General features: G+C 33.7%; 3 protein-coding genes across 3 annotated transcripts; 2 read left to right on the top strand and 1 right to left on the bottom strand.

Moving 5' to 3' along the window:
- Positions 1-1,206: 1,206 nt before the first annotated feature.
- Positions 1,207-4,978, top strand: LOC126967409 (actin-related protein 2/3 complex subunit 3). Its single transcript, XM_050811859.1, has 5 exons — positions 1,207-1,434; positions 1,511-1,687; positions 1,773-1,968; positions 3,023-3,084; positions 4,750-4,978. Exons 1-5 carry the CDS (start codon positions 1,429-1,431, stop codon positions 4,843-4,845), a joined length of 537 nt encoding a protein of 178 aa, XP_050667816.1. The 5' UTR covers positions 1,207-1,428; the 3' UTR covers positions 4,846-4,978.
- Positions 4,979-5,290: 312 nt separating this feature from the next.
- Positions 5,291-12,044, bottom strand: LOC126967019 (short-chain specific acyl-CoA dehydrogenase, mitochondrial). Its single transcript, XM_050811329.1, has 5 exons — positions 11,878-12,044; positions 11,346-11,720; positions 10,841-11,256; positions 6,669-6,911; positions 5,291-6,006 (listed from the first exon to the last, which is right to left on the bottom strand). Exons 1-5 carry the CDS (start codon positions 11,912-11,914, stop codon positions 5,863-5,865), a joined length of 1,215 nt encoding a protein of 404 aa, XP_050667286.1. The 5' UTR covers positions 11,915-12,044; the 3' UTR covers positions 5,291-5,862.
- Positions 12,045-14,977: 2,933 nt separating this feature from the next.
- On the top strand, positions 14,978-22,412 carry LOC126967084 (polymerase delta-interacting protein 2). Its single transcript, XM_050811467.1, has 6 exons — positions 14,978-15,161; positions 15,248-15,524; positions 17,132-17,309; positions 18,449-18,612; positions 20,898-21,103; positions 22,036-22,412. The coding sequence occupies exons 1-6, from the start codon at positions 15,073-15,075 to the stop codon at positions 22,154-22,156; spliced, it is 1,035 nt and encodes a 344-aa protein (XP_050667424.1). The 5' UTR covers positions 14,978-15,072; the 3' UTR covers positions 22,157-22,412.
- Positions 22,413-25,212: the final 2,800 nt, after the last annotated feature.

Below are 25,212 nucleotides of genomic sequence, written 5' to 3'. Positions count from 1 at the left end.
ACGGAAATATTTTTGACATTTTTACATGTAGAAATTGCAAACTGTGTATGAAATAATATCTCTCATGATGTTATTAAATACTAATCCATTTCCGGCTTTTTCATTATTGGCTGTTTCATACTGAGAGATGAAAAAAATTTAAATGTGTGCTGGGACACATAGTAGACTGTAGAAGTGAAATTTCAACGGATTAATTTTAAAAACAAATATGTCAAAGTCTCCGTCATTATTTTAAAACAATTTTTCAAAGATATTCTTTAAATATATCCTCAAAAAATATATATCCAAAAACATAATTCCATAAAATATTGTTTAAAAAATATTTAATAGAAAAAAACAAAAAAAAAGCATTTAAATGTTGTTTAAAAATATTAAACAAAAACCACGAACATAAGAAACACTGTATAAATGCTTCCTATCTCATTTTCTCCCACGTTAAATCTTATGAATTCTTGTGTCTGTGTCTTTTTACTGTCGTTTTATTGTTTCATAGACTTTAAAATCTCAGCGATCCTAAAGAAGTTTTCACTTCAAAATTTTGTTATCTCCTACTTTATCCTAAGAAAAATAAATTATAAGTTCACCCAAACTGCACTCAATGTAGAAACTTTCCTTCAGCCTAGCGAAACTCTCTAACGGCCGTTTTCAATATCTTATTTCTAGTTACGGATACCTTGCTGTCACCGTTTAATAACAAGATCTTATGTCCAATATAGTTATAGTCCAATGTTGTCGATAGGTTATTGAAATGTAAGTAAGCATAAAAGGATAGATTTGTCTACGTCTAGTAGGTTAAACTAAGTATAGATAGGTTATTGAAAACGGCCGTAAGTCTCTATATACTGTAATTACTAAGTACTACTATTTCAAACTTATGTCAAATCACATTGGCACATTGATTTTCACGTTTCATAACAAACTTAAATTTCAATTTTTACTTAGGCACAACGAGAATTTAAACACTACGTTCTTAGGCAGTTCCGCCTCTTATTTACATCCTTTTGCTTTCCATAATCAAGGTTTAGAGTGCCCGGAACGCTGGTTAATCCTTTTCTCTTTTAGAAAAAACGATTCAGTAGTTTCGTTTCGGAGATTCTCTCGATTAAACATCGTGACAAGGGATTTTTCAAATGTAATTTAGAACTTTCTATCACTCTACTAATGAGATTGACAATGACAAACTACAATTCACAAATTCACAATGTCAATTGTCAAATTGTGGCAGATTGTGATAGCCGAATGCAGATGGGCTTATACCGATTGTGATTCATTTCAAATAAAATTAAGTGGTCTGTGCCTATATATAATTCTTATTATATTTATTTAGTTAATTAAGTAGAATTTATTGTTATTAGATGGCCATAAGCGTAAGTCTAATAAAAATTAATTAACTTTAAAATTGTGTGTGCAATAAAACAAAGATTTACAATGCCAGTAAGTATCACCACATCAATGTTATTTAAATATTATTCTACATATTTTATTGTAATTTTATATCCTGTGTCCGCAGGCCTATCATTCGTCATTAACAGATTATACCCAGTCAATTGGTAATCTTGCTGTTTTACCTCTCAAAACCACTTTTCGAGGCCCTGCACCAATTAACACTAAAATCGAACTGGATATTATTGATGAAGCTCTAAATTATTTTAAAGCAAACGTCTTCTTTAGATTCTATGAGATCAAGGTAGAAATTAACAATATTTATACAAATTTATATAATTAATAATGCCATTGATATATTATATGCTATTTACACTGAATTATTTTAGTCTGATGCAGATAGAGTGCTTATCTATCTAACTCTATACATCTCGGAATGTTTAAAAAAACTGCAGAAATGCTCCAACAAGAACCAAGGGCAACAGGAAATGTATATGCTGGCTATATCAAAGTTTGATATACCAGGGGAATCTGGATTTCCCTTAAATTCAGTTTATGCTAAGCCATCATCTGCTCAGGAAGCTGGTAGGTTATTGTATTGGACTGGTATGTTAAGTAAGAATAATAATAAATTCAGACAGCCATAGTTTTAATATAAATTTCAGTAAGTGTATCTGCAGAGAGGCAGCTGCTATAGTTCTTTGCAAATAACTAATAGCAAAATATGAATGATCATTGTGTCTGGGTTGTGCCCTTAAATATTTATGTTTTCCTTATAGAATTATAAAAGCCTCAGACAATAATTCCTCTTCAAATCTATTCCTCCTCTATAGCATATAGACCCCCTAGATAAACTCCTTCCATGAATCTAACAGTCATTGGTGAGGAGGCGGAGGATATATACCCAATGGGAACTAGATCCTAGAGCTTTCTAGTTAAGTCATGTGTTTCATTCCTTTTAAACAGACACTAACTGGCAATATAAATCTAAATAAATAAAATCTTTAAGGTTTGAGCATACTCAAAATACCAATACACATGTATTGCACATTTTTGGGCTTTTCAAAAATCCTGAGCTGCACTGCATTGTAATGGACAGGGTGTATCGATTACCATCAACTGAACGTCCTGATCATCTCGTCCCGTATTTTCATAAAAAAGAAAAAGTGAAGTACTAAATTTATGAAATGCAACCTGTATCTCCTTAATTGAAATATTTTTTATAGTACCCAAAAATTTTTATTGATTAAATCGTTGCTAAAAAGAACTTCTTGACACAGGACCTATGTGTATCAAAGCTTTAGACAAGTGTTTTTTCACCCAGTGATGTTTATTTTGGCTCCTGGCCATCCAGTTATAATTGATTCTTTTGTTGAATATATAACAATGTACATGTAATAAGCAGAGTGGCCTTCTCCTACTGTTTGAGTTACACCTTTAATGATAGGTCCGAGGGAAGTAAAAGTCTGCCACCATAATAGCTCCAAAATTCTGTGTTGTGTATCACACCAAGTCTCATATTAATCAAAAATTTCTGATGTCCTCGAACACTTCATTAACTCCTGAGGTGCTAAGCTGCCACAAAGCGTGTGGCACTCTAAACTAAACTTATTTTTTAATGAATCTAAATATTTTTCAGACTTAATGAGACAGTATTTTCAACAACTTAGGCATGAGACAGGTGCCAGAGTTTGTGATAAGGTAAATTTTGTTTTTTTCTGTATTGCAAGCAAAGTTAACATTATATTTATCTTCATCTTCAGTTTCTACAGCTGTGCATGGTTTGAATTGAGTTAGCTTGACAACTAATCTGATAATTAGGGTATAATAATATTTTATTTGTTTACAAAATAAGTGGCACCAAGATTTTTGTATATGTATGAAATTACAAACATAGTTTACCAATTGTCATCAATGTGCCAAGTAGTCCTGTAATCCAAGGAATGGAACCAGCAACTACCTAAGGTAAACATTTACCTCTCAGAACACTTTTGTAACTTGCCACTTCAAAAATTGGGATGTTATTGGTTTTAGCTTGTTATTCGAAAATTGAGTTTTCATCCGTTGTCGACGTTTTAAGGTACTAGAAAGCTTCCCTGACTCCCCGCGATGTCTGTATGTGTGTATATGGATATATGTAAGCCTCTTATAACTTTTGAAGGGCTCGACCGATTTCATCGCGATTGGCGCCATTCGAAAGATTTTAGACTTAGATTTTGAATACAATTCGGAACGGTAGATTTTAAGAAATCTCAAAACAACTTCGAAAAAAAAATAGATTTCTAAATGTGTTTTTTTTTAATAGTTCGGCTTTACCGATCGACTGAAAACTGCATGAAAATCGATTTATTAATTCGAAAGTAATTGCAGTTAAAAAATTTATGTAATATTGTTTTATTTAACTTTTATTAGACATAGAACAGCTAACTCTTTAAAAAAAATATCACAAATTATATTTTTTGGGTCAACCATCTTCCTATTTTTTTAATGAAATTTGTTATCAGATTGTAGTTACAAAACTTTCAACTCAAAGTGGGTCAAGACTCAAGACCCTATGTGTGTCCTTCTCTACTATCCTACACCACTATGCTCCCTCTTTGGCTGTCCTTAGCCAAGATGTGAGATTGTTCGTCATATCCAGCTCTTCCACATAATTCAGCTTTTTCTAAGTGTGCTGCATTAAGTAAAAACTTCAATGGATTAAAGCACAACTGTTATACTGTCCCGGGTTCGAATCCTGGTAATTGCAAGCATTTATATGATGAATATGGATGTTTGTTTCCGAGTCATGGATGTTTGAATGTATTTATGTATGTTTATATCAATTTATGTACGTTTAAGTAAGTATATTGTATTAAATATATCATTGTCTTGTAACCCATAACACAGGCTATATATGCTTAACTTGGGGCAAGATAATTTATGTAAAATGTGTGTCAATATTATTATTATTACTTTAATCCATTGAACTATGGTGTCACTCTAATGCTGATATCTAGGTATAGAACATACTTTGCTCAGACTTTACTTACCGTAAACCTTAGTTGAGTGTTCTAAAACGCGAACTTGAAACTTCAACTGTCAAATGATTATGCTAGTAGTAAGTTATATGTTAGTAAAGTCTGAGCAAATTCTAAGTACACTCGATTGATCGCTACCTGAATTAAGTGATCCAGTACATGCACAGTCTAATTAATTATCACCACTGCTTCCCACGACCGAAGCCGAAGATGTTAATAATAATTTTACCATTAATATAATAACACCAGGCTACAGTCAAATTTGAATTCAAGAACCCTTGCTTGCAAGTGCACTTATGCTACTAACTGGTTCAAAAACTAAAATAAATATTATGATTTGTCACAGGTGTTTGCTACTGAAGACGGTAAGCCAAGTAAATGGTGGTTGTGCTTTGCGAAGAGGAAATTCATGGACAAGTCACTTTCAGGCCCCGGGCAATAAGATAATTATTTTTAATTCCTGCCGAACATTTAGTCTTTTTGAAAATTAAATATGTTTTCTCTATTATTAATGAAATTATATAGATAATAATTTGTATTTATCCAAAGTATTACTATTAAAATTTTATATAAAGTTTACTAGTCTTATTTGATAAGCTTCTATAACAATATGGCAAGAACTGTTACGTTCCCGTGCATTTTTTTCTAAACCTTTGTATGCACTATATATATCCAAAACTATACCTACATTATTCGCCTTCATACTATTATAAGTCCAAAGCGAAATAGCACTTCCTAAAACCAGAAATCGAATGAGGCGTGTGGATTTCGTCATTAAGTCGAATTACATGGTATTTTGTGCCATATATCAAAATGAGGCCAATTAACTTATTCGGTATGTAAGGGGTAATTGTCTATTGGGTTGTGTAATAAATAAAAATACAATCTAAATTGATTATTTATGATATGTCTTTATTCAGTATGTATAAAATTGTTATATTTTATTGCATAGCATTTTAATTCATTTTTATAGCACTAAAACACAATATTTTGTATACCCTATATTATATACCCTGGCATGATTCAATATCAAAAGTAAAAATATGGCTGCTTTTTATAATAACTAGAACAGATAATCTATAAAAATTTCGCTGCTTCTGTAAAATATTCCTTAAAATCAGTCAATTATATTATAATTAATGGCAGTTAAACTAAGAAAATACATGGTTTATCACCTTATATTGGCACTGTTAAACTTTTATTAATATACCTCAAGCACAATATTATGTGATCTATACTTATAAAAATATCCTCAATATGAGATTTTATCAAATATTTTTCATGTACATACATTGATTAGTTACAGTTTTATTATAATATAAAAATATTATGAAATAATATAACTATCTCTTAATGGGACCAGTCTCTAAAGATATAACAGTATCTTACTGTAAATGATTATTCTTTACAGACTTATACTGATAGGGACACAATGGTGATTTACATTCAAATTTAATCTTCATACTCCATACTCTTTAATAATTTGACCGGCAATAACAAGCCTCTGTATCTCCGAAGTACCCTCATAAATTTCTGTGATTCTTGCATCCCTGTAGTGTCGTTCTGCTGGCATGTCGGAGACATACCCCATTCCACCAAGTATCTGTAAAATTGTTACATGAAAGTTGATAAAAAAAACTACGTTTAAGAAAAATCATCTTCAAAAACTGAAAAGTATCAAATAACTAAAAATTTAATTTAATACACCTCTTATGCAAAAATTTACCTTTTTTTTTATAATATTTGTAAATTTTATAAGTTTTTAAATCCAATGAGCTCACTTGTGACCAGGTTTTTTTTTATGACTATAAGGAACAAGACATGCAGGACATTTAGCTGATGATAATTCTACAACTGCGCTCGTCACCTTGAGACATAAGATGTCATGTCTCATTTGCCCAGTAATTGCACTTGCTACGGCGCCCTTCGGAGGGAAACACAGTAATGCTTACACATTATTGCTTCACAGCAGAAATAAGCGCCGTTGTGGTACCCATAATCTAGACGGCATCCTGTGCAAAGGAGCCTCCCAATGGTAAGTGCTTACCAGAGACTATCCAGAGGCAAGGCTTGTAATAGTCTTAAAGCTGAAAGATTATTACTAGAAATAAAAATAGAGGGAAGAAGAGAACACTCACGAAGCGCCCACCTACGGATATAGCCAAAGAAAGAGGTTGTGTGATACATATCTACATATTTTACCTTTACGGGAATATACATGAGTTCTTATTATTAAGAGTGATTATATTGGTTGTGCTATCTCACCTGTATACTTTGATGAGAAACAAATGTAGCAGCTTCTGATGCAGCCAGCTTCGCCATAGCTGCTTCTTTTGTGAATGGTTTCTTATTATCTTTCAACCAAGCTGCACGCCAGGTCAGTAGCCGAGCAGATTCCAATCTGAGAGCCATATCAGCCAATTTATTTTGAATTGACTGTAGTTTTGTTATTGGTTTGCCAAATGCCATTCTTTTTGAAGCATAGTCGACTGCTACATCCAAAGCTGCCTAAAACAAATATTTGTTGAATAAATAATTTGTTTTATAACTGTTTTTATACTTGGCTTATATCTGTAACAAAATTGTTAAGGCAGTGTGTACATCTTCCTTAATAGCCAATGTATAGTGTATAACAATTTTCATAAATTCACAACACTGAAACACTGTTATTAAATACTCTTTTGTACCTACTGTACCCTTTTCGACCCAAAAACTCCCCAGTATTTTATGAAAAGGTTGATTATTTGAGTGATCCTCATGAGCTCAAGTAGCTGTATGAGGCTAACCGTTTTTTTTGTGTACCATAGACGCTAACTCCTTTTTTTCTAAGTTGAGGCTATCAGACTGTGCAGTGATCCACCGAATTATATAAGAAAAGCTGAGATATTATTGTTAAATCCTATTTTTTTTCTCCTGTTTTGTGTGTAGATATGTAGATCTAAATCTAATCCATCTGACTTGTTGTGGATTGGATGTGGAATATAAATAAAAACATATAATTGGTGTCAGACGTCAGTGAGTCATAAAATTTTATAATGATCATAAAATCTTACAAAAGTATATTATTAAATTTACTCTTACCCTTTATTTGTTGTTCTTTTTAATGTTTTATGTCTTCTATTCTAATATTAAAAGTGAAATACTGTTTTCATTTTTCAATAAACGGAATGCTCTAATATCGGCAAGTAATATTGGCTATCTATTTAGATTTAGGATTGGTCTCCGCTACGCTCCAATTAAATACCGCAGGCGTAGTCATAAAGTGCAACAACTTATACTATGCCCAAGTGGGCGTACTCAAGCCAGTCTCGAACAATGTGTGACGTTGACGTGCCATATATTCAGTTAAACTTTGCTAATAATTGAAACTAAAATTAGTTGCGTACGTAGTAAAACCTTGTAACTGTGTCAACTGTATGTCAATCAACAAACCTAAGTGTGCTATAAAAAGTGCTTAAATAATACATTATCAACTCAAAAAAAGGATGGTGTGACTTATCATCTGTAAGGTTATTATATTTATACTAGCTGACCCGGCAAACGTTGTTTTGCCATATAAAGTATAATTCACGCGATAGTTTTATAAGTAATAAAATATTGCCTATATTATAGCCTGTACATCATTTTGTTCTATTATCAATAGTTTTTGCAGCGTACGCAAAAATAGGTTTTCGATTTTACACCTTGTGATACAAAATAGCAATTTGATTACGGATCCCTAATTTTGAAAAAAAAAACATAGTCTATAGCCTTCCTCGATAAATGGACTACCCAACACTGAAAGAATCATTCAAATCGGACCAGTAGTACCAGAGATTAGCGCGTTCAAACAAACAAACAAACACTGCAGCTTTATAATATTATATTTATTATATAAGACTAGCCGACCCAGCAAACGTTGTATTGCTATTTTTACTGGTTTAGCGCCAATAACTTATTGTTAAATAATCATAAAACCAAATATATTCAATTCACCGCGCCAAATGTCAAAAATGTAGATGCGAATGTTTTATTAAATGGAGAGGTGGTAAAACCAGTGGAATCTGCTATATTTCTTGGCATTACTCTTGATTCCAAATTGCAGTGGGGCCCCCCATATTGAAGGATTGGCGAATAGGCTTAGTTCTGCAGCATATGCGGTTAAGAAAATCAGACGGTTAACTGACATAGATACGGCGAGATTAGTATACTTTAGTTATTTTCTAGTATTATGTCCTATGGTATATTGTTATGGGGCAGTGCGGCCGATATTAATACTATCTTTGCGCTGCAGAAGAGGGCTATTCGCGCGATTTATAACCTAGGTCCTAAAGAATCATTAAGAGAAAAATTTAAAGAAATAAACATTTTGACTGTTGCTTCTCAATACATTTTTGATAATGTTTTGTATGTTCATAAGCACATTGAGGAATTTTCTAGAAACTGTGACATTCATAATGTTAACACGAGGAACAAACATAAACTTGTTATGCCTACTACTCGGTTGGGTCGAGTTAGTAAGTCTTTTGTTGGGCGATGTATATGCTTCTACAATATGATCCCAGAAAATGTACAAAACAAATGTGTTACGAAATTTAAAAGAATTGTTAAAAAACGTTTGTGTGGGAAAGGTTATTATAGCATAAACGATTTTCTTAATGACACCACGGACTGGGAATAAAGCGAACACCCTCAGGCTCTTGAATTATAAATGTTTATTATACGATAACACATTGTAATCCATATTTTATATAAAAAAAAGCCCGCTGAGTTTCTTGCGCCCCTTTTTCTCAGGTCTGAGGCAGTCTCTTTTGAATGGGTGGTAGATTTTGACGTTCAATAAGTGATTATAAATCCTATTTTGAATAAAAATATTTGAATTTGAATAACATAGTATCATTATCAATTATAGTTAATCTATAAACTATAGGTCCTAAAATTAAGTTTGTTTTTTTACCTCCTGAGAAAGTTAGAAAGATACAAAGATTCTAATTAGTTATTCATTTTAAACTATTCTTTCAATTTGATTTCTGAACGATGAGGGACACATCAAAGGAAAAATAAAATTAATGTTTTTTTTAAATCCGAACATTTTCATATTTATTCACGTTTTAAACCTTCTCTGGACTTCCACAAATAATTCAAGACCAAAATATGCCAAATCGGTCCAGCCGTTCTCGAGTTTTAGCGAGACTAACGAACAGCAATTCATTTTTATATATATATTGATTGATATGCAAAAAGTGTATCTGAGTAATTTTTTCATTAAATATACAATTATTGACAAGTCCCCCCACAACTTATCAGAATGGGACAAATGAAAGGACACAGTCAGAAATGAAAAACATAGAGACACTCTTTTTTACCGACTTCCAAAAAGGAGGAGGTTCTCAATTCGTCGGTATGTTTTTTACCTCAGAACTTTCGACTGGATGAACGGATTTGGATAATTCTTTTTTTATTTGAAATCTGGTGCTTCCCGTGTGGTCAATTTGGTCCAGATCTGACAATGGCAACCATGAGAAAAACATAAAAGTCTTAAATATGTTATAAGTAAAAGCGATACAAATTTACGAATAAATCAATATCGCGCCAACCGATTTCAATGATTCTTTTTTAGTGGAAAGGATATACTTCAAAGGTAATTTTGTGAGAGTTTGGTTAGGCTCTGATGATGGGATCCAGGACAAAGTAACGAAACTCTTCAATTCTCAGGAGCAAATTAACAATACTTGGTCTTTTCTTTTTTATGCTATTAGGATAACTATTATGGTCAAATAATTGTAGTTGAATTTGATGATCAATGGGACTCCTTAACGACTTGTAATAAGGATGCGATCTGTGGCAGAATTTCTAACTGTCTGTAATCAAATTGCAAAGTGCTTATGTTCATTGCTGCATTGAAAAATTTTGTATATACACACATATTTAGATTAATTAGTGTACTTCAAAGTCACTAAAAATCAAAAACAAATTAAGTATCTATTGTTTGGAATAGTATTTTGAAGTCAGATGTTTTTTTGTTAAATTTTTTTTTATTAATATGGTAATTTTACATTTTCCATCATACTCTGTGTACATTGATATTGAGTTATTCGTAAATTTATCATCCACCTACTTATAGCAACTTTAATACTTGTCATGGATACCATTGTCAGATATGGACCAATGGGGCCACACACACGGTAAGCACCAGCTTTCAAATAAAAAAAGAATTATCAAAATCGGTTCACCCAGTCAAAAGTTTTGAGGTAACAAACATAAAAAAAACATACCGATGAATTGGGAACCTCCTCCTTTTTTGAAATCAGTTAAAAAGCAGAACTACACTAAAATTAGATTAATTAAATGAAATTTTTAAATAAAAATAAAAATGATGCACCTTTGATCATCTTGTTACAACTCACTTTATACTATATAATTATTTTCCAACACAAACTAATAGTATTATAACTTACTTGTGCTATTCCTAATGCCTGAGCTGCAATTCCTATTCTGCCAGCATCAAGAGTGATCATTGCAATTTTGAATCCTAAACCAGGTTCCCCCAATATATTCTCCTTTGGTATCTCACAGTCCTCGAAGATCAATGAGCAAGTAGATGAACCCCTTATACCCAACTTATCTTCTTTCTTGCCTAGATCCAAACCCTTGATTGGTTTAGGGACAATAAATGCTGAGATTCCTTTATGTTTTAAGCTTTTGTCAGTTGTGGCAAACACAACAGATGCTTCACTTTCATAACCATTAGTGATCCAACATTTGGTCCCATTAATTATCCATTTATCACCTTCATTTTTAGCAATGGTTGAAGCAGCTCCTGCATCTGAGCCGTTTCCTGGCTCAGACAATGCAAAGCACCCAACTTTATCTCCTAAAATATAATGCTAAAATTATTATAATATTAATTAATTACAATTAATATCCAATTATAATAGTAGGTATATAATATTAAGAACAAACCTGCACAATATGGTGAGACAAAGTCACTTTTTTGTTTATCAGTGCCCCAATGTAGTAAGGGCCCAAGATATAAAGAATTGTTCACTGACATTATAACACCTGCAGTTGCACAACCTCTTGAAATTTCTTCTAAAGCAATGGCGTAAGCTAGGTAGTCTAAGCCTGAACCACCAAACTCCTCAGGAGTGGCTATTGCCATTAATCCTAGATCTCCCATTTTCTTTACAGCATCCTTAGGATACAAATGCTCCCTGTCGTACCTAGCCGCATTTGGTTTTAGTTCTTGTTCCGCGAAATCACGGCATGTTTTGTACAACATTTGATACGTGTCGTTAAGTGCTGAGAGCGATGCAATACATCGAGTATTCCTTGGTGCTGCAAGTAAAATATCTTGATGGTTAAAGATACGGTCAACATTTAATAATTAAATTCTAATAGTTCATAATGTTTGACTTCTAATTTCACTCCACTTTAGAAATATTTATAGTAATAAAGGAAATAATAATACATGCTCATGTTGCATTTGACTTACCGATATTAACAACTGTTTTTGTAAATAAACGTATCATTTTAAAAATATAAAAGTTATAAAACAACGTAATTTACAAAGGTACAATTTTTTAAAAACAGAACTTGAACTTTAAACTTTGATTAAAGAACAGCTGAATAGAAAACAGCTGCAAAGCAAAGAGATTGCAGAACACAGAACACTTTTACTTTTTTTTTTGGGATTTTATGACAGAACACTTTTACTCCATTCTCTATTTCCTGAGCTTACGCACACTTAGACAAAATGTGTGGAAATCAGTACCAACCTCGAACTGAAATAGTACATACAGCCAACCCAATCACTTACTGACAGCTTTAGAGAGGTGCAGGAAACCTATCGATATAATAGTGGTGCGCTTTTGCTGTCGAAAAAATTGGTCCAGCATTTAATTTTATTTTTTTTTATTTTTTTTTTTTATATTTATAGAAACAAAAAGAAGTCCATCAATCTATCAAATTCTTTTTTTTGTGTATAAACTTGGTATGTTACTATGGTACAATCGTTTGCATGTTGCACTAGGTATGCAAATTAATTAAATACAATAAATGGTATAAGTAATTAAACACATAACAAAATTAAATAATTGAGCTGAAATATGTCTGCAAATATTTATGAACATATTAATAAAATAATTACTAAAAATGTCTTTAATTAATTATTAATAAAAAATTTCACATTCTATGTCATAAATTTCCTCGCATTAAGAAATTGATTAGTGGTATAAAATAATAGCTCACTTAACCAGTGTTTAAGTTTTTGCTTAAAAAGTATTTTATTTAATAAATTTAAATTAATGGGCAGTTTATTCTATATTCTGACACTCATAGCAAGGCAGCTTTTTGTCATACTGCAAGGTCAGTGGGGTTTCGTCTAATATTAATATATTCGGATCCCTGTGGTTTCTTTGAGGGTTAGTGTTACAATCATTCTTAGATAAATTACTAATGAATTTCACAAAATACACACATGAACTTCTAATAGTTTGCTTATCAAACTAAATAAATATACAGTAACATTGTTATAGTGAACTTCACTTTTAAACACCTTCATGTCATATTACACCTACAAAGTGCAAACAGCTGTTAGCAGAGTCTTGTGTGTATAATGTGTATCACTTGTCATTGCCCTGCAGCATGGCAATTTTGTTAAATAGCTGCAACTGCACTGCTACGCTTGTCATTTGAGTTGTACAGTTGCAGTGCAGGGCTAGTTGACATATCCCATTAATCATCATTGTACTGCTACTAGTAGTGGCAAGAATAGGGTTGATGATTTCGATTCTGTATTAAGAAAAAGAGCCGCTTTCTTTTATGGTCCATTAGAAAATACATGGCATAAGAATAAGCTGTAATTTAATAAGTAATGATGTGTATGACTGTTGTAATTATGAGATTTGTGACATATAACAACTTATTGATATATTTAGCATTTTTTTAAATAATGTATTGAGAGCAAACTTTAACATTTATGAATTGTATCGGACTATATTAATTTTATTTTATCTGTATTTAATTTTATCTTTAATTTAATTATGATCAAACTAAAATTTCTATGAAAAACAATATAATCAAAATAAATAGAGTCCGACCGGTGGTTAGGGCGACAGACCGAGGATCTTCCGCACGATACGTACCCTTCCCAAAATAGCTACCTTTTGTATCTCACTCTTAATCCAGATATTTAGCGAAAGCTTCTTGAGATGAAGATCGTTTACGGATACGACTATCGGGACAATAGTAGTTGAACCAAGAACCCTATCATCAAGATCCATATCCAGTAACCTCCTGTGCTAGGTCGACTATACTTCGAAAATTTGTCTACCTCAGCTTTCACGACTTATCAGAGGTTATCATCACACGGCACGATAATATCAACAATAAATGCCCCACGGTCTGCCAACACAATATCAGGCTTATTAGCAATGATAGTTCTGTCCGTGATGATAGGTCGGTAGTGGTAGAGCTTGGCACGGCATTTTTCCAGAACTGGCTCTGGAGTATACGTGTATAAGACGAGAACAACCGGAAATAATGTCTGATGGACTCACCAGGATGATGACACCCCCAACATATGTCTACTGTGCCATCCTTCATGATGTATTTCCGGTTGTTATTCGTCTTGATAGCTTCATCAGCAATGGCACAGGCAAATCCTTCAGTTTCTGCAAAAACGTCACCATTTGGTGACCGTAGCTAGGGTACAGATGAAATTGAGTCTACATCAGGCCCATAGAGAGCCCGATAAAATGAAGCTCTTTTCCCCTCCATACATTCAAGCGATCTTGAGTACTGAGTATCATCGGTTTTCGCACGTTCTCTTTAGATAAAGACAGCGGACTAGTTTCTCGATGGATTGCCCATTCTTTACTTAGGAAATAGTCCCTGAGATTTTACAACTCACCATTATGCAGGTTTTTGGCACTTAGAAAGCTGCGACCTCCGCATTTCCGTGGGATATGTAATCTTAAGGATGAGCGTTCCTTGGCACCAATCACATCATTTCAATCCCACTTCTGACACCAATTGTCACGAGAGTGGGTCAGGGATTGGAAAGTAATACACAGCTTAAAAGAACGAGCCTTTATTTGTCTTCACTTCCACGAACTTGTACTTCACCGGTCTGCCGTTTTTATTCTTCAGATGGCGGTGTCTTCAGCAGATTACACCGCACCGAACACTAGTCCTCTTTTATCTTCTCCTCACTGAATCACTTTCCACTTTTCATACTTTTCAATACTTCTTCTTCTCTTCCTTCTCTTCCGTTTCACTTTCGAGTCTGAACTAGAACTTTATTGTTTAATAATAATATAATTATTATATGTATATAAAGAAAGATTGATAGAATAAACAAATTAACGTGATAATTACTTTCACAACATTAGAAATAATTTTTTAAAGTGTTAATTATTATTATCCTCATAATCAGCATATTATTCAAGCAAATCAAGTATCATAAATAAATCATTCAGCCGGAGGCCGAGCTTGTCCACCAATCTTTATTTTGCCCTTCTTATAGATTTATTTGTTCCTTTCGGTTGCTATCCGTAGAACACGCATGGCATATCCACTTGATACTTCATCATAGGAGCCTGATTTTTTTTTGTAGGGCACAAACTGTCAAAAATTAAAATAAAAACATCTACAATTTAGACAAAAATAAAAATTATAAAATGATAAAATGGAGACATTGCTAAGATTTGTGCCATCAAATCCATTAAGGATTACAGCATGTAGGGTATTATTAACTCATGTAGCGAATTACACTAGGTATGTGTAAAATGTTAATATGTAATGTTAATGTTTAATAAACATAACCTTATAATTCCAAATAACGAATGTTTTTAATTTTACAGACTAGCTGAAGTAGGTAAATTAGAATCCCCTAAAACAAGCGGCAAGTATGAAACAGGCCAACTAATTTTGCACAAAGTATTTGGATACAGGGGCGTTATACTATTCCCATGGCTAGCAAGAGTGTACGATAGAGACGCAATTAATAAAAAAGATACAGTAGAAAATGCTAACACGGACGCATCTGGAGATTCTCTTTCAAATGTCGGTAAAGAAGTGAAAGGCAGAACACATACTTTTTATCAAGTTCTAATAGACACAAGAGATGCTCCATACATAGTAAGTTAAAAGGTTTATTTTATTTAGAACTGTTGACTGTGTTATTCTTTTACTACTTTATTGTTACTATTTTATTGGTATTTATTAAAGTACAGTATATTTAAATAAGAAATTATCTATATAATTTTATGTTTCTGACAATTATTGAACCAAGTAGTAATGTTACATATTGTTTCACATATTGGTTTGTATTTTTTATGTGTCCCATGTGGAAGCAACATTTAGTTTGTCTTCCTTATAAACACTAAAAAAGAAGGGGTTTTCATTTACTATCAAATAAGCCGAAATCCTTTCATTACTGACATAAAAAAATGTTAATTAAATATTAGCACTAATTTGAATTTGATATATCTGATAACTGATGCTGGTTCTTTGTTCAGTTGTAATTCAGTTCAGTTTGATAAATGATGATGAGATTGGTGAAGACTGTAAACTGTGGCTAATCTGAAGTGTTCCATAGTTTAATTACACTCAGTGACTCCTGCAGTAACACTTTATACCACTATTTTAATATTATCAAAGAATCTGGTTTATTGGTTACCATTACTGAAACTATAAAAAAAAATTGTTTTTTCTTTTTTGAAACAAAAGAAAAAACAACAAATCATTGATAATTTGAATGACTTGTGTGTGTTAAATTTTGCTTTGAAATTTCTTTTTCTTTGTATCTGTGTACTTCAGAAAGTATTTTTATTCCTATTTTACAAAGTGATTGACACATCTTAATACAGAGATAAAGGCCTAATCCATACTCTTTCCGTTGCCCCAGTCTTAGTTAGGTAGTCTTTACCAGTGGGAGGCTCCTAAGCACATGATGCCGGCTAGATCATGGTTACCGCAACAGCACCCATTTCTGCCATGAAGCAATAATGTGCAAACATTGCTGTATTTCGTCTGAAGGCTAGCTAGTGAAATTACTGGGCAAATGAGATTTAACTGCTTACGTCTCAAGGTGACGAGCTCAATTATTGTGCCACTCAGAAATTTTAGGTAATTCAAGAATTGTGAGTGGCACTGCATTGTAATGGGCAGGGTGTAGCAATTATCAGCTAAATGTAGTGCTTGTCTTGTTCCTTATAGTAATAGTAGTATAAAAAAAACCTGGTCACAACTGAGCTCATTGGATTTAAAAACTTGGGAAATGTCTAGTATATGTGTTGGATTATTCTTGTGAAATCTGTGACCAGAGAATTTTAGAGACTAAAATAAAAACCTCTTGAGACATTTTTCATTGTGAATAGTTTGTTGCTGTTGCAGTTAGTGACTTTACATAATATATTGTAGATGTCTCATTGGTTGCTTATAATTAACATAACAATTCTTTCTTGTCCTATTCTTTGAGTTGCAACTCATCTCTTGAAGTCTGCTACTGCAGTTGACCATGGGTGGATTGGTTTCATACTTTTTTATTATATTTTCAAACAAACGTTAAGTAAACAATCATTAATAAAAATTGAAATTACTAGCAGTTAAGTTCTGTTCATAGTGTTGCGGCTATCCTATAAATCAAAAACTGTCCTTTTTTACTAAACGAAAAAAAAATTGGTTTATTTTATACTCCATCCATTTAACAAAATAATACACTGAAATTTTATTTTTCGCGTCAGCGTGCCCAGACTGAAGCAGTGACATTCTTGGGCAACCAAGAGTCGAGTCGAAGTTTGTACGCTATTCCAGGGCTGGATTATGTGGCGCACGACGACATCATACCATATACTACGGTGGAACGTGTACCTCTGCAGCATGAGCTCTTTGACAAGTTCCTCATCCACAATCCGGATAAAGGTTAGTGTATCTATATCATTAGATAGATCTTTTACCTAAAAGGTTAATAAAAGGCTCTTATTTTCTTAAAATTGATTCCGTTAGAGTAGGGTATATGCATGTAAGTTTTATTTAGTTGAAATATTATTTTTTCTAATCTTTTTTATTATTTATTTTATCTTAAATAGTTTTTTTTTATTAGATTTGTGCTGAATAATAAATAGTAAACATACAAAAGTACAATAAAAACGCACTAAATATAAAACATCGGCAAGTAAGCTTGCAAGTTGGTCTCAATTATCAATTCTCATTCAAAAGAGACTGCCTCAGACCAGAGAAGAATGGGCGCAAGAAACTCAGCGGTGGATTTTTTTTTTTAATATAAAATATGGATTACAATGTATATACGATAATTTATATTTATACATTCAATTCTTTATTACTTTTCATGAAATAATTTATATTATTTAAACACGACTCATATATTGGATTCAGCACCATACAAATTAATTTATTATGTATATTACAGCCATTGTAAAATACTCTATTTGATTGAAAAGAGTGGCTGTTGAGTTTCTTATATGTTCTTCTCGCCAGTTCTGCTTCTGCTTTACGAACATATGGTAAATTCAGTAATTTAAAAGATACATTTATAGCGACAATTCAGAAGCGCTTAGTTTTAGTCTATTTGAATAAAGTTTATTTAACTTTGACTTTGAAAGTAAAGGATTTTATCTCGGGAGATGAAAATAGCACCTACAATCATGTGGTGACTTAACTTGCAGCATATAAGAGGCGTATTAGTCATTTATTTCTATATCGAAAGATACCAAATGTCTCGAAAAACGATAATGAATGGTAGCGGTTTTTTTTACAATATTTAAATGTAGCGTCTTCTGCTGAACTGACTTGTATGTCAAATTTTTCTACTCTGTGAACATTACTAGCCTGGACTACATTGTATTTATGTTAAATAAAGTAATCTGCTATTTTTATATAGAGAACTTGTTTTCATTAAAATATTATCAGGTTTTTCAAGTGTTCAACAATCAAGCGCGTACTGCCTCATTAAAGGCTGGCAACAAAAATCCGTCTTGCGTTGCAAAGAATCGCTCTGAACATTTAGAAGTCTCGTTGCCATCTATCTATCTCGTTTCCAGATCCCCCATTCATAGAACAAGAGACCCTGAGAGCCTGGCAAAAGAAGAACCACCCGTGGCTGGAGCTCAGCGATGTCCACCGCGAGACCACCGAGGGAGTCAGGGTCACCGTGATACCGTTCTACATGGGCAGCCGGGAGTCGCAGAATTCTTCTGTCTACTGGGTATCGTCTGTTTTTTGTCGGGCTTCATCTCTCCATACTATGCCTGCAGCTTCGAAAGCTATAATAATTTTGTCTTTAGATATAATATGTGAAGCTTACGTATAAACATATCATGTAGTATGCTGGATTATTTTATATGTGTTTACATCACTGACCATAAAGTCATCCGGTCACCAGTGGTTTTTCTTCCGACAAAAATTTATATTTAAGTACGTTCTAAAATTATTAAAATACATTGGTAGATCTGAACTAAGCGCGTTGAAACAAACTAACAAGGAAACAAAAAAAACCCGTGTGTTCTTTATAATATCGATATTGATTAATGATAACTTCAGGGATTTTCGTGACCTCTATAATTCTGTAAGGCTACACGACCGAAGTAGCATTTAAAGCTTACGATTTGTAGTCTCATATACCTTTAGACAGTTAGCCACGTTCACTACACGCGTAGTTTTTGCCGATTTTTAGTTATGTTATATCTAGTAGTATCTTTTGAGAGGCTCAGCTCGTTAAGAATATATCTAAATATTTATATAAGCACTAGTGGACCCAACAGACGTTGTCCTGTACACACGTCCTAAATTTGAAAAAATCGGTCCAGCCGTTAGGAGGAGTTGTAATACATTATAGATACATTATTTAAATACATTTTAACTCTCCAAGTCGTGCCCGTTATTGAGCATACAAATATTTGACATATAGATATTAAAAAACCAATATTAAACCAATCTCAAACTCACTGAAATTGAGATTCAGCCTGATCTTAGGTTAATTAAATAGTTTTAGTAAAAGTTAAGTTCAAATGGCTTCGTCAAACGTATGCTACATCTACAGTAACAGACAGTCTTAGAAATGGCAAGAGATGTTAACAATGAGGAGTGCTAAAATGCCTCTGTGTGCTTATAAGGACTACTAAAATAATCACAGCAACAATAAAATTTCATTTTCTGTTTATGAGTGCTTATCAAACAACTAGAAACAAATATGTTGTCATTTGGACAGTATTCATATAAAGGATATATTAAACAAAACTCAACCTAAACAGACAACAATAAGGTTGTCTTTTATTAAAATACTTTTATGATTAAATCGATATTTTTTTATTCCCAAACAGTTTAGTGGACGGGATATCATTGATTAAGTTGACTTTAGGCATATTTTTCCGCTCTACTGATATAGGATATAGGATCTTTGGTCCGAAAGCCTTGATCGCAACCCTCATTATAGTTGATTCAAAATTCATTTCACATAATTAATTATATATTAAAGGAGTGGAACCATAATTATATCATAAAGGCAGTTATTTAAACCTCATGTTCAATTAATGAGCAGTAGTTTTATACATTAAAACATTAAATGTTATGAGAAAATAATAATTAACAAAATGTGAAGCAATTTAAACAAAGTTACAAATTAAACTGTTGCTCATGCAGTGTCGGAACCTTCACCAACTATGCCACCAATATAGAACCAGCCATGCTTATTACCATATATCGATCTGTGGTCTACAACAGGGAATTTATTACTTTCATTATGCACTTCATCATAATAATAACCACGTTCAACTACATTATCTTCTATTTGATCTACTGACTCATTTTTGTCTAGAAATTTTCTCCCTTCATAATTGATTAAAGAATTTAACTCTTCCTGTTCCTTTTTCTCTTCTATCTCCAGTTTCTCAATTGACTTCAATTCCGATTCCCTTAAATCAATATCGCTAATATCACTAAAGACTGTGTCACTTAAATCTTTAACAAATTCGAAGGAGTTTTTCACATTAGTAGGCAGTGTGATTGTTCCATCATAGTCATCGTTCGGTTCAAGGTGACCATTCTCGAATCCATCTGAAGACACACCAATCTCAAATTCACTGGAACACACAAAAATCGGTCCAGTAGTTTAGGAGGTAGTTCAATTGTGAATCTAAACCATCATCGAATCCCCTTGAACTCACACAAAAAATTTCATACATACATACACAAGCAATATATATATAAAGATTTCTTAATATCCTAATATTTTTGCACCAATCAACAAATGATCGTGATTAGTGAGCTATAGTGATGTCATTAACTCTAATTACTCTTTCAGTTAAAATGGCCGATTGTCTTTTTTTATTGAATATCATATTCATTTGAATTTTTATATCAATCGATCATTTTTAGATGCCTTTCATGTCATATTTTTAACATCACCACACTCATCGCACACTGATTTTGGGTAACATGTTCGGAAAAAAATTAAGATAAATTCGTTGTAATTTGATCGTGGGATTATTTCAGTGGCGTTATTGCATTCGGCTGGAGAACCTCGGTCCGCAAGCAGTCCAGTTGCGCGAGCGTCACTGGAGGATATTCTCTTTGAGCGGCACGTTGGAGACCGTGCGCGGACGAGGAGTGGTGGGCCAGGAGCCGCTGCTGGCGCGGCACTCGCCCGCCTTCCAGTACAGCAGCCACGTGAGTCTGCAGGCGCCCAGCGGACACATGTGGTGAGTCGCGCCATATTGTCTCCATTTCAGACGGAAGTCTTCCACGATCGGTCCTGCGCTTCCCTTATCCAACCTACTCCGGCAATCTTGACCAGATCGTCGGTCCATCTAGTGGGGGGCCTACCAACACTTATATAATAATAATACTTATAATTTTTATTATCTGTCGTTACACAATACTAGATGAACCCAGCCTCCGCCGGCCACATCGCCTCGGTCGGTTACTGTTCTATATAAGTTGCATAATGCATTGCTCACTACATCAATTCCGCAGCACCGGAATGACTCCCCGCAACTTGCAGTTACTTACCACTTGGTAACAAACAACAGCTGCACATATCTTTCTTTGACTGCGCGTAGTTCACTGGTGCAGACCGCGGACCAGTAATTATTGACTACGGGCGGTCGCTCAACGCGAAATTTCATAGATAAATGTTAATATTAATGCAGTACTTTGGTCGGTGCTCAGTAATTGCTGCATTTTTCTGAGGATATATTCCAAAATAGGGTTAAGCTCGGAGATTGCCTGCGACACCGAATTAGAAATGAGGAGATCCGTAGGAGAACCAAAGTCACCGACATAGCTACCTTGATTGCGAAAATTAAGTCGCAGTGGGCAGAGCACATAGTTCGACGGCTGGTGGCCGTTGGGGCAGCAAAGTCCTGGAATCGCGACCACGTATCGGAAGACTGAGTGTTGGTAGGCCTCCCACAAGATGGACCGACGATTAGGTCAAGATCGCCTGAATACGTTGGATGAGGGTAGCGCAGGACCGATCACTGTGGTGATCTTTGGAGGAGGGCTTTGTCCAGCAGTGGACGTCTTCCGGCTGAAATGATGATGATATTCTAAGGTTGCATTGAATCTTGATCTTTGGATCACCGCCTTGAAGACTTTCGAGTTGGTCGCTAGTTATAATTATTTGTTTCAGGGGAACATTCAGAATGGAACGTGAAGATGGGTACACCTTTGACTGTCGAATTCCGCCATTTTCTCTCGAGAGCAAACCCGACGAAGGTGCCCCTGTGTCTCCGACAGCAGCGAGCGTGTGATACGAAACAAACTCTAACCAAATACACATAAGAATCAAACTCGCCCAGCCACACGACGTTAAAATCCGATAATTGGCCGAAAACAATTCGGTTTCTTGTTTATCATGGTTTAATTTTCTAAGTCATTAATTTTAGCGGATATCATTTGCAGCATTATTTATTGATGTTTAGGTTTCATTAAAGTATAATTAGATGATAATCAAAATTTTAATCGTTAGATATTCTAATAGATCTAATAAATTGCAGTATTCTGTTCTATGTTGTTTTTATTTAGTTTTAAGACTAATCTTGATTTTTCATATCATTTGTTATTAATCGGGTTATTTATTAGATAATTTCAAACTTTCATTTGTAATTATTGTGAAGAACGAGCTGTGCTTTTCGCCCTCAGTTTTTGAATCTCATGCTTTGATGTTTTACACACACACACACATACACACAATTAATTGTAAAATTTGGTTTTAATCATTTATGTTTATTTCTATATTGTTTACTAAATAAAATGTATCTGCTAAGGAAGTTGCGAGATATTCCCAATACTAGTGTCCTAAGGCAACTTACTGGGATGTCTCAACCACTAAAAAAATGTATGTGTAATCTTTGAAATAAACGAAATTTATTATTTGAAAAAAAAAAGATGACATGATCAAGCTGACAATCATGTGACTTGAAAGTGGCCTCATAATGTCATTTATATCTAAGGAGGAACGCACGAGCAACCTTTGCACGGCTTCGATCCGTATGGCAACCACGGAACTGACATGGAGGGTTAAGCTCAAGATATTCTGGTTCAACGTAAAGACCGTATTGCTGTATGGGTGTAAGATCGCCAAGTCAAATCTCTCATCAACTTCAAGTTTACGATAACCGATGCCTTCACAATATCTTCGGTATTGACTGGCCCGACTAAATTTGCAACGATCATCTTTGGCAACACTGTAATGAAGTCCGAATCGACAAACGGATAAAACGCTGCAAATGGAACTAAATAGGCCACACACTCCGGAGGGATCCCTGGAAACCTCAAGAAAAACGCAAAGTGGCCGTCCAAAGGCAAACCTGGCGACTGACCGTCACTGACGAAACGGAAAGACATGGAGTGAAATCAAGAGAGATGCTCAGGACCGATCGCGATGGAGATGCACTGTGAATGCCGTCTGGCCCAGCTATAGGGGGATACAAGAACTTAAATGAATTTGGGAATTAGGAAATTAACTTCCTTGAGGAACTCCAAATTTACTTATTAAATAGGGTGACTTGTATGTAGTCATCTCCAGTTTCTCATTTATTTTATTTATTTCTACAATTTGTTGTCTATCGGCTAAATAACTTTCAATCCATTTTAGAGCAGGGCCATGTATTGATTATTTAGGTGTCTCTTAGAGCAGTCAATACAAAACCGTAATATTTTGCTATATTTTTTTAACTTTATCTTACTTTCACGAGACTTTGATTTGTAGTGAGTAAATCTCAACTGTCTTTTCTTAATACAAGCTACCTTAATACCTTTTGTTATCCATTTATTATTGCCAACATAATTGGACATTTTCTTATTATATATGGGAAAGCAAAGATCGTATAACAGGCAGAAGAAATCATGAAAATTTTTGAAGGCTGTATTGGCATTTGACTTATTTATTACATCGATCCAATTTACATAAACTTATGTAAAAATCATATTACAATTTAAAGGATTATTTAGATGATAAGAAAGCATGGGTATGAATTGCCCTAAAAGATTTGAGCTTTAGTTACCCTTAATTAAATATAATAGTATTTATAATTATGAATAATTTTGAAAAATTTATAATTTATACTAAAAGCAAAATGGTTAAATTATAAGTAGAGATGTTTAGTGAGCCTTGTTGAATATAGTTTAGATGAACATTCTTGTTTTTAGTTATTTGGTTGAGTTCCTGTGACAGTTTTCATCATGCTCGCTTAAATGTCACTGCTTGTGGAGGCGACGTGGTGAATTGATGCATCTACTGTACCATGGCCTGGTATTATTGTTGATACAGTAGTAGTCGGCCGTGAATGTACTCAATAGCTGTTGTTTTTTACGTATTAATTTAAATTTTTTTTTGAGTATTTGTAGTTTGAGTATTATTGCTGCATCACTTTACATATATTGTAACTGAAATGATTTGTGAGTGATTGCCACAAAGAGTTTCTTGCCACTTCTTATTAAAGCTCAACCCTCAAAGGAGGTGGATATAAAAAGAAAAGTCATTTCCTTGACCTGCCTGAATAAGGTGATTTTGATTAGATTACCCTAAAGGATTGAGCTTTTGATTACTGTTAGTAAAAATATAATATTAATTACAAGTTTAAGCAGAATTGTCAAATTGTAAGTAGAGGTATTTGGTGAGTATTGCATGATATTTAGGATTATATGGATGTATTAGGATTATTTTATTGTTGTTTCAGGTAAGTTCTTGTAACAGGTTTCATCATGCTCGCTTAAATGTCACTGCCTGTGGCGGCGACATGGGACGGGTCGTCCCCTTCCCTAAAATATGGTTGAGGGAGGCGATGGCTGTCTCATGCGTCATGCTCGTGAACGGGCGCTGCTTGTGGTGGCGGGATGATCCTGTTGCCGGGGACTCGGTTTCAGATTCTTTAAAGTTATTGTGTATATGTATGGATATATACATGTTTATTTATTTATAATCGCTTATAAAATGCTCACAGAATACCTTTATTGATTTATGGTGTATGTGGATGATGCAGCTACTGTACTCAATAACTTTTGTATTAATTTACATTTTTTTTTTGACTTACTCGTGTAAGAAATTGACTAATTGACGTTTGAGTGTGTTGGTTTCATCATTTTACATATTATATTGTGATTGAAATGATCTGTGAATCTAGATATAAAAGAGTGGCAATGAGTTTCTTGCTACTTCTTCTCATTAGCTCAACCCTTTACGAAGTAGCGGTAGATTCAATAAGAAAAATATTTTATTTTTTTGACATTCATAAGTGTCATTTTCGTGACCTACGTGAATAAACTGAGTTTTGATTTGATTTAATTTAGAGATTGTAAGTACATA

This window comes from Leptidea sinapis, chromosome 1 (assembly GCF_905404315.1).
Source record: "Leptidea sinapis chromosome 1, ilLepSina1.1, whole genome shotgun sequence".
In the NCBI taxonomy this organism is placed as follows: domain Eukaryota; kingdom Metazoa; phylum Arthropoda; class Insecta; order Lepidoptera; family Pieridae; genus Leptidea; species Leptidea sinapis.
The sequence above is the reverse complement of the archived record's forward strand: the minus strand, read 5'-3'. Positions and strand labels throughout refer to the sequence as shown.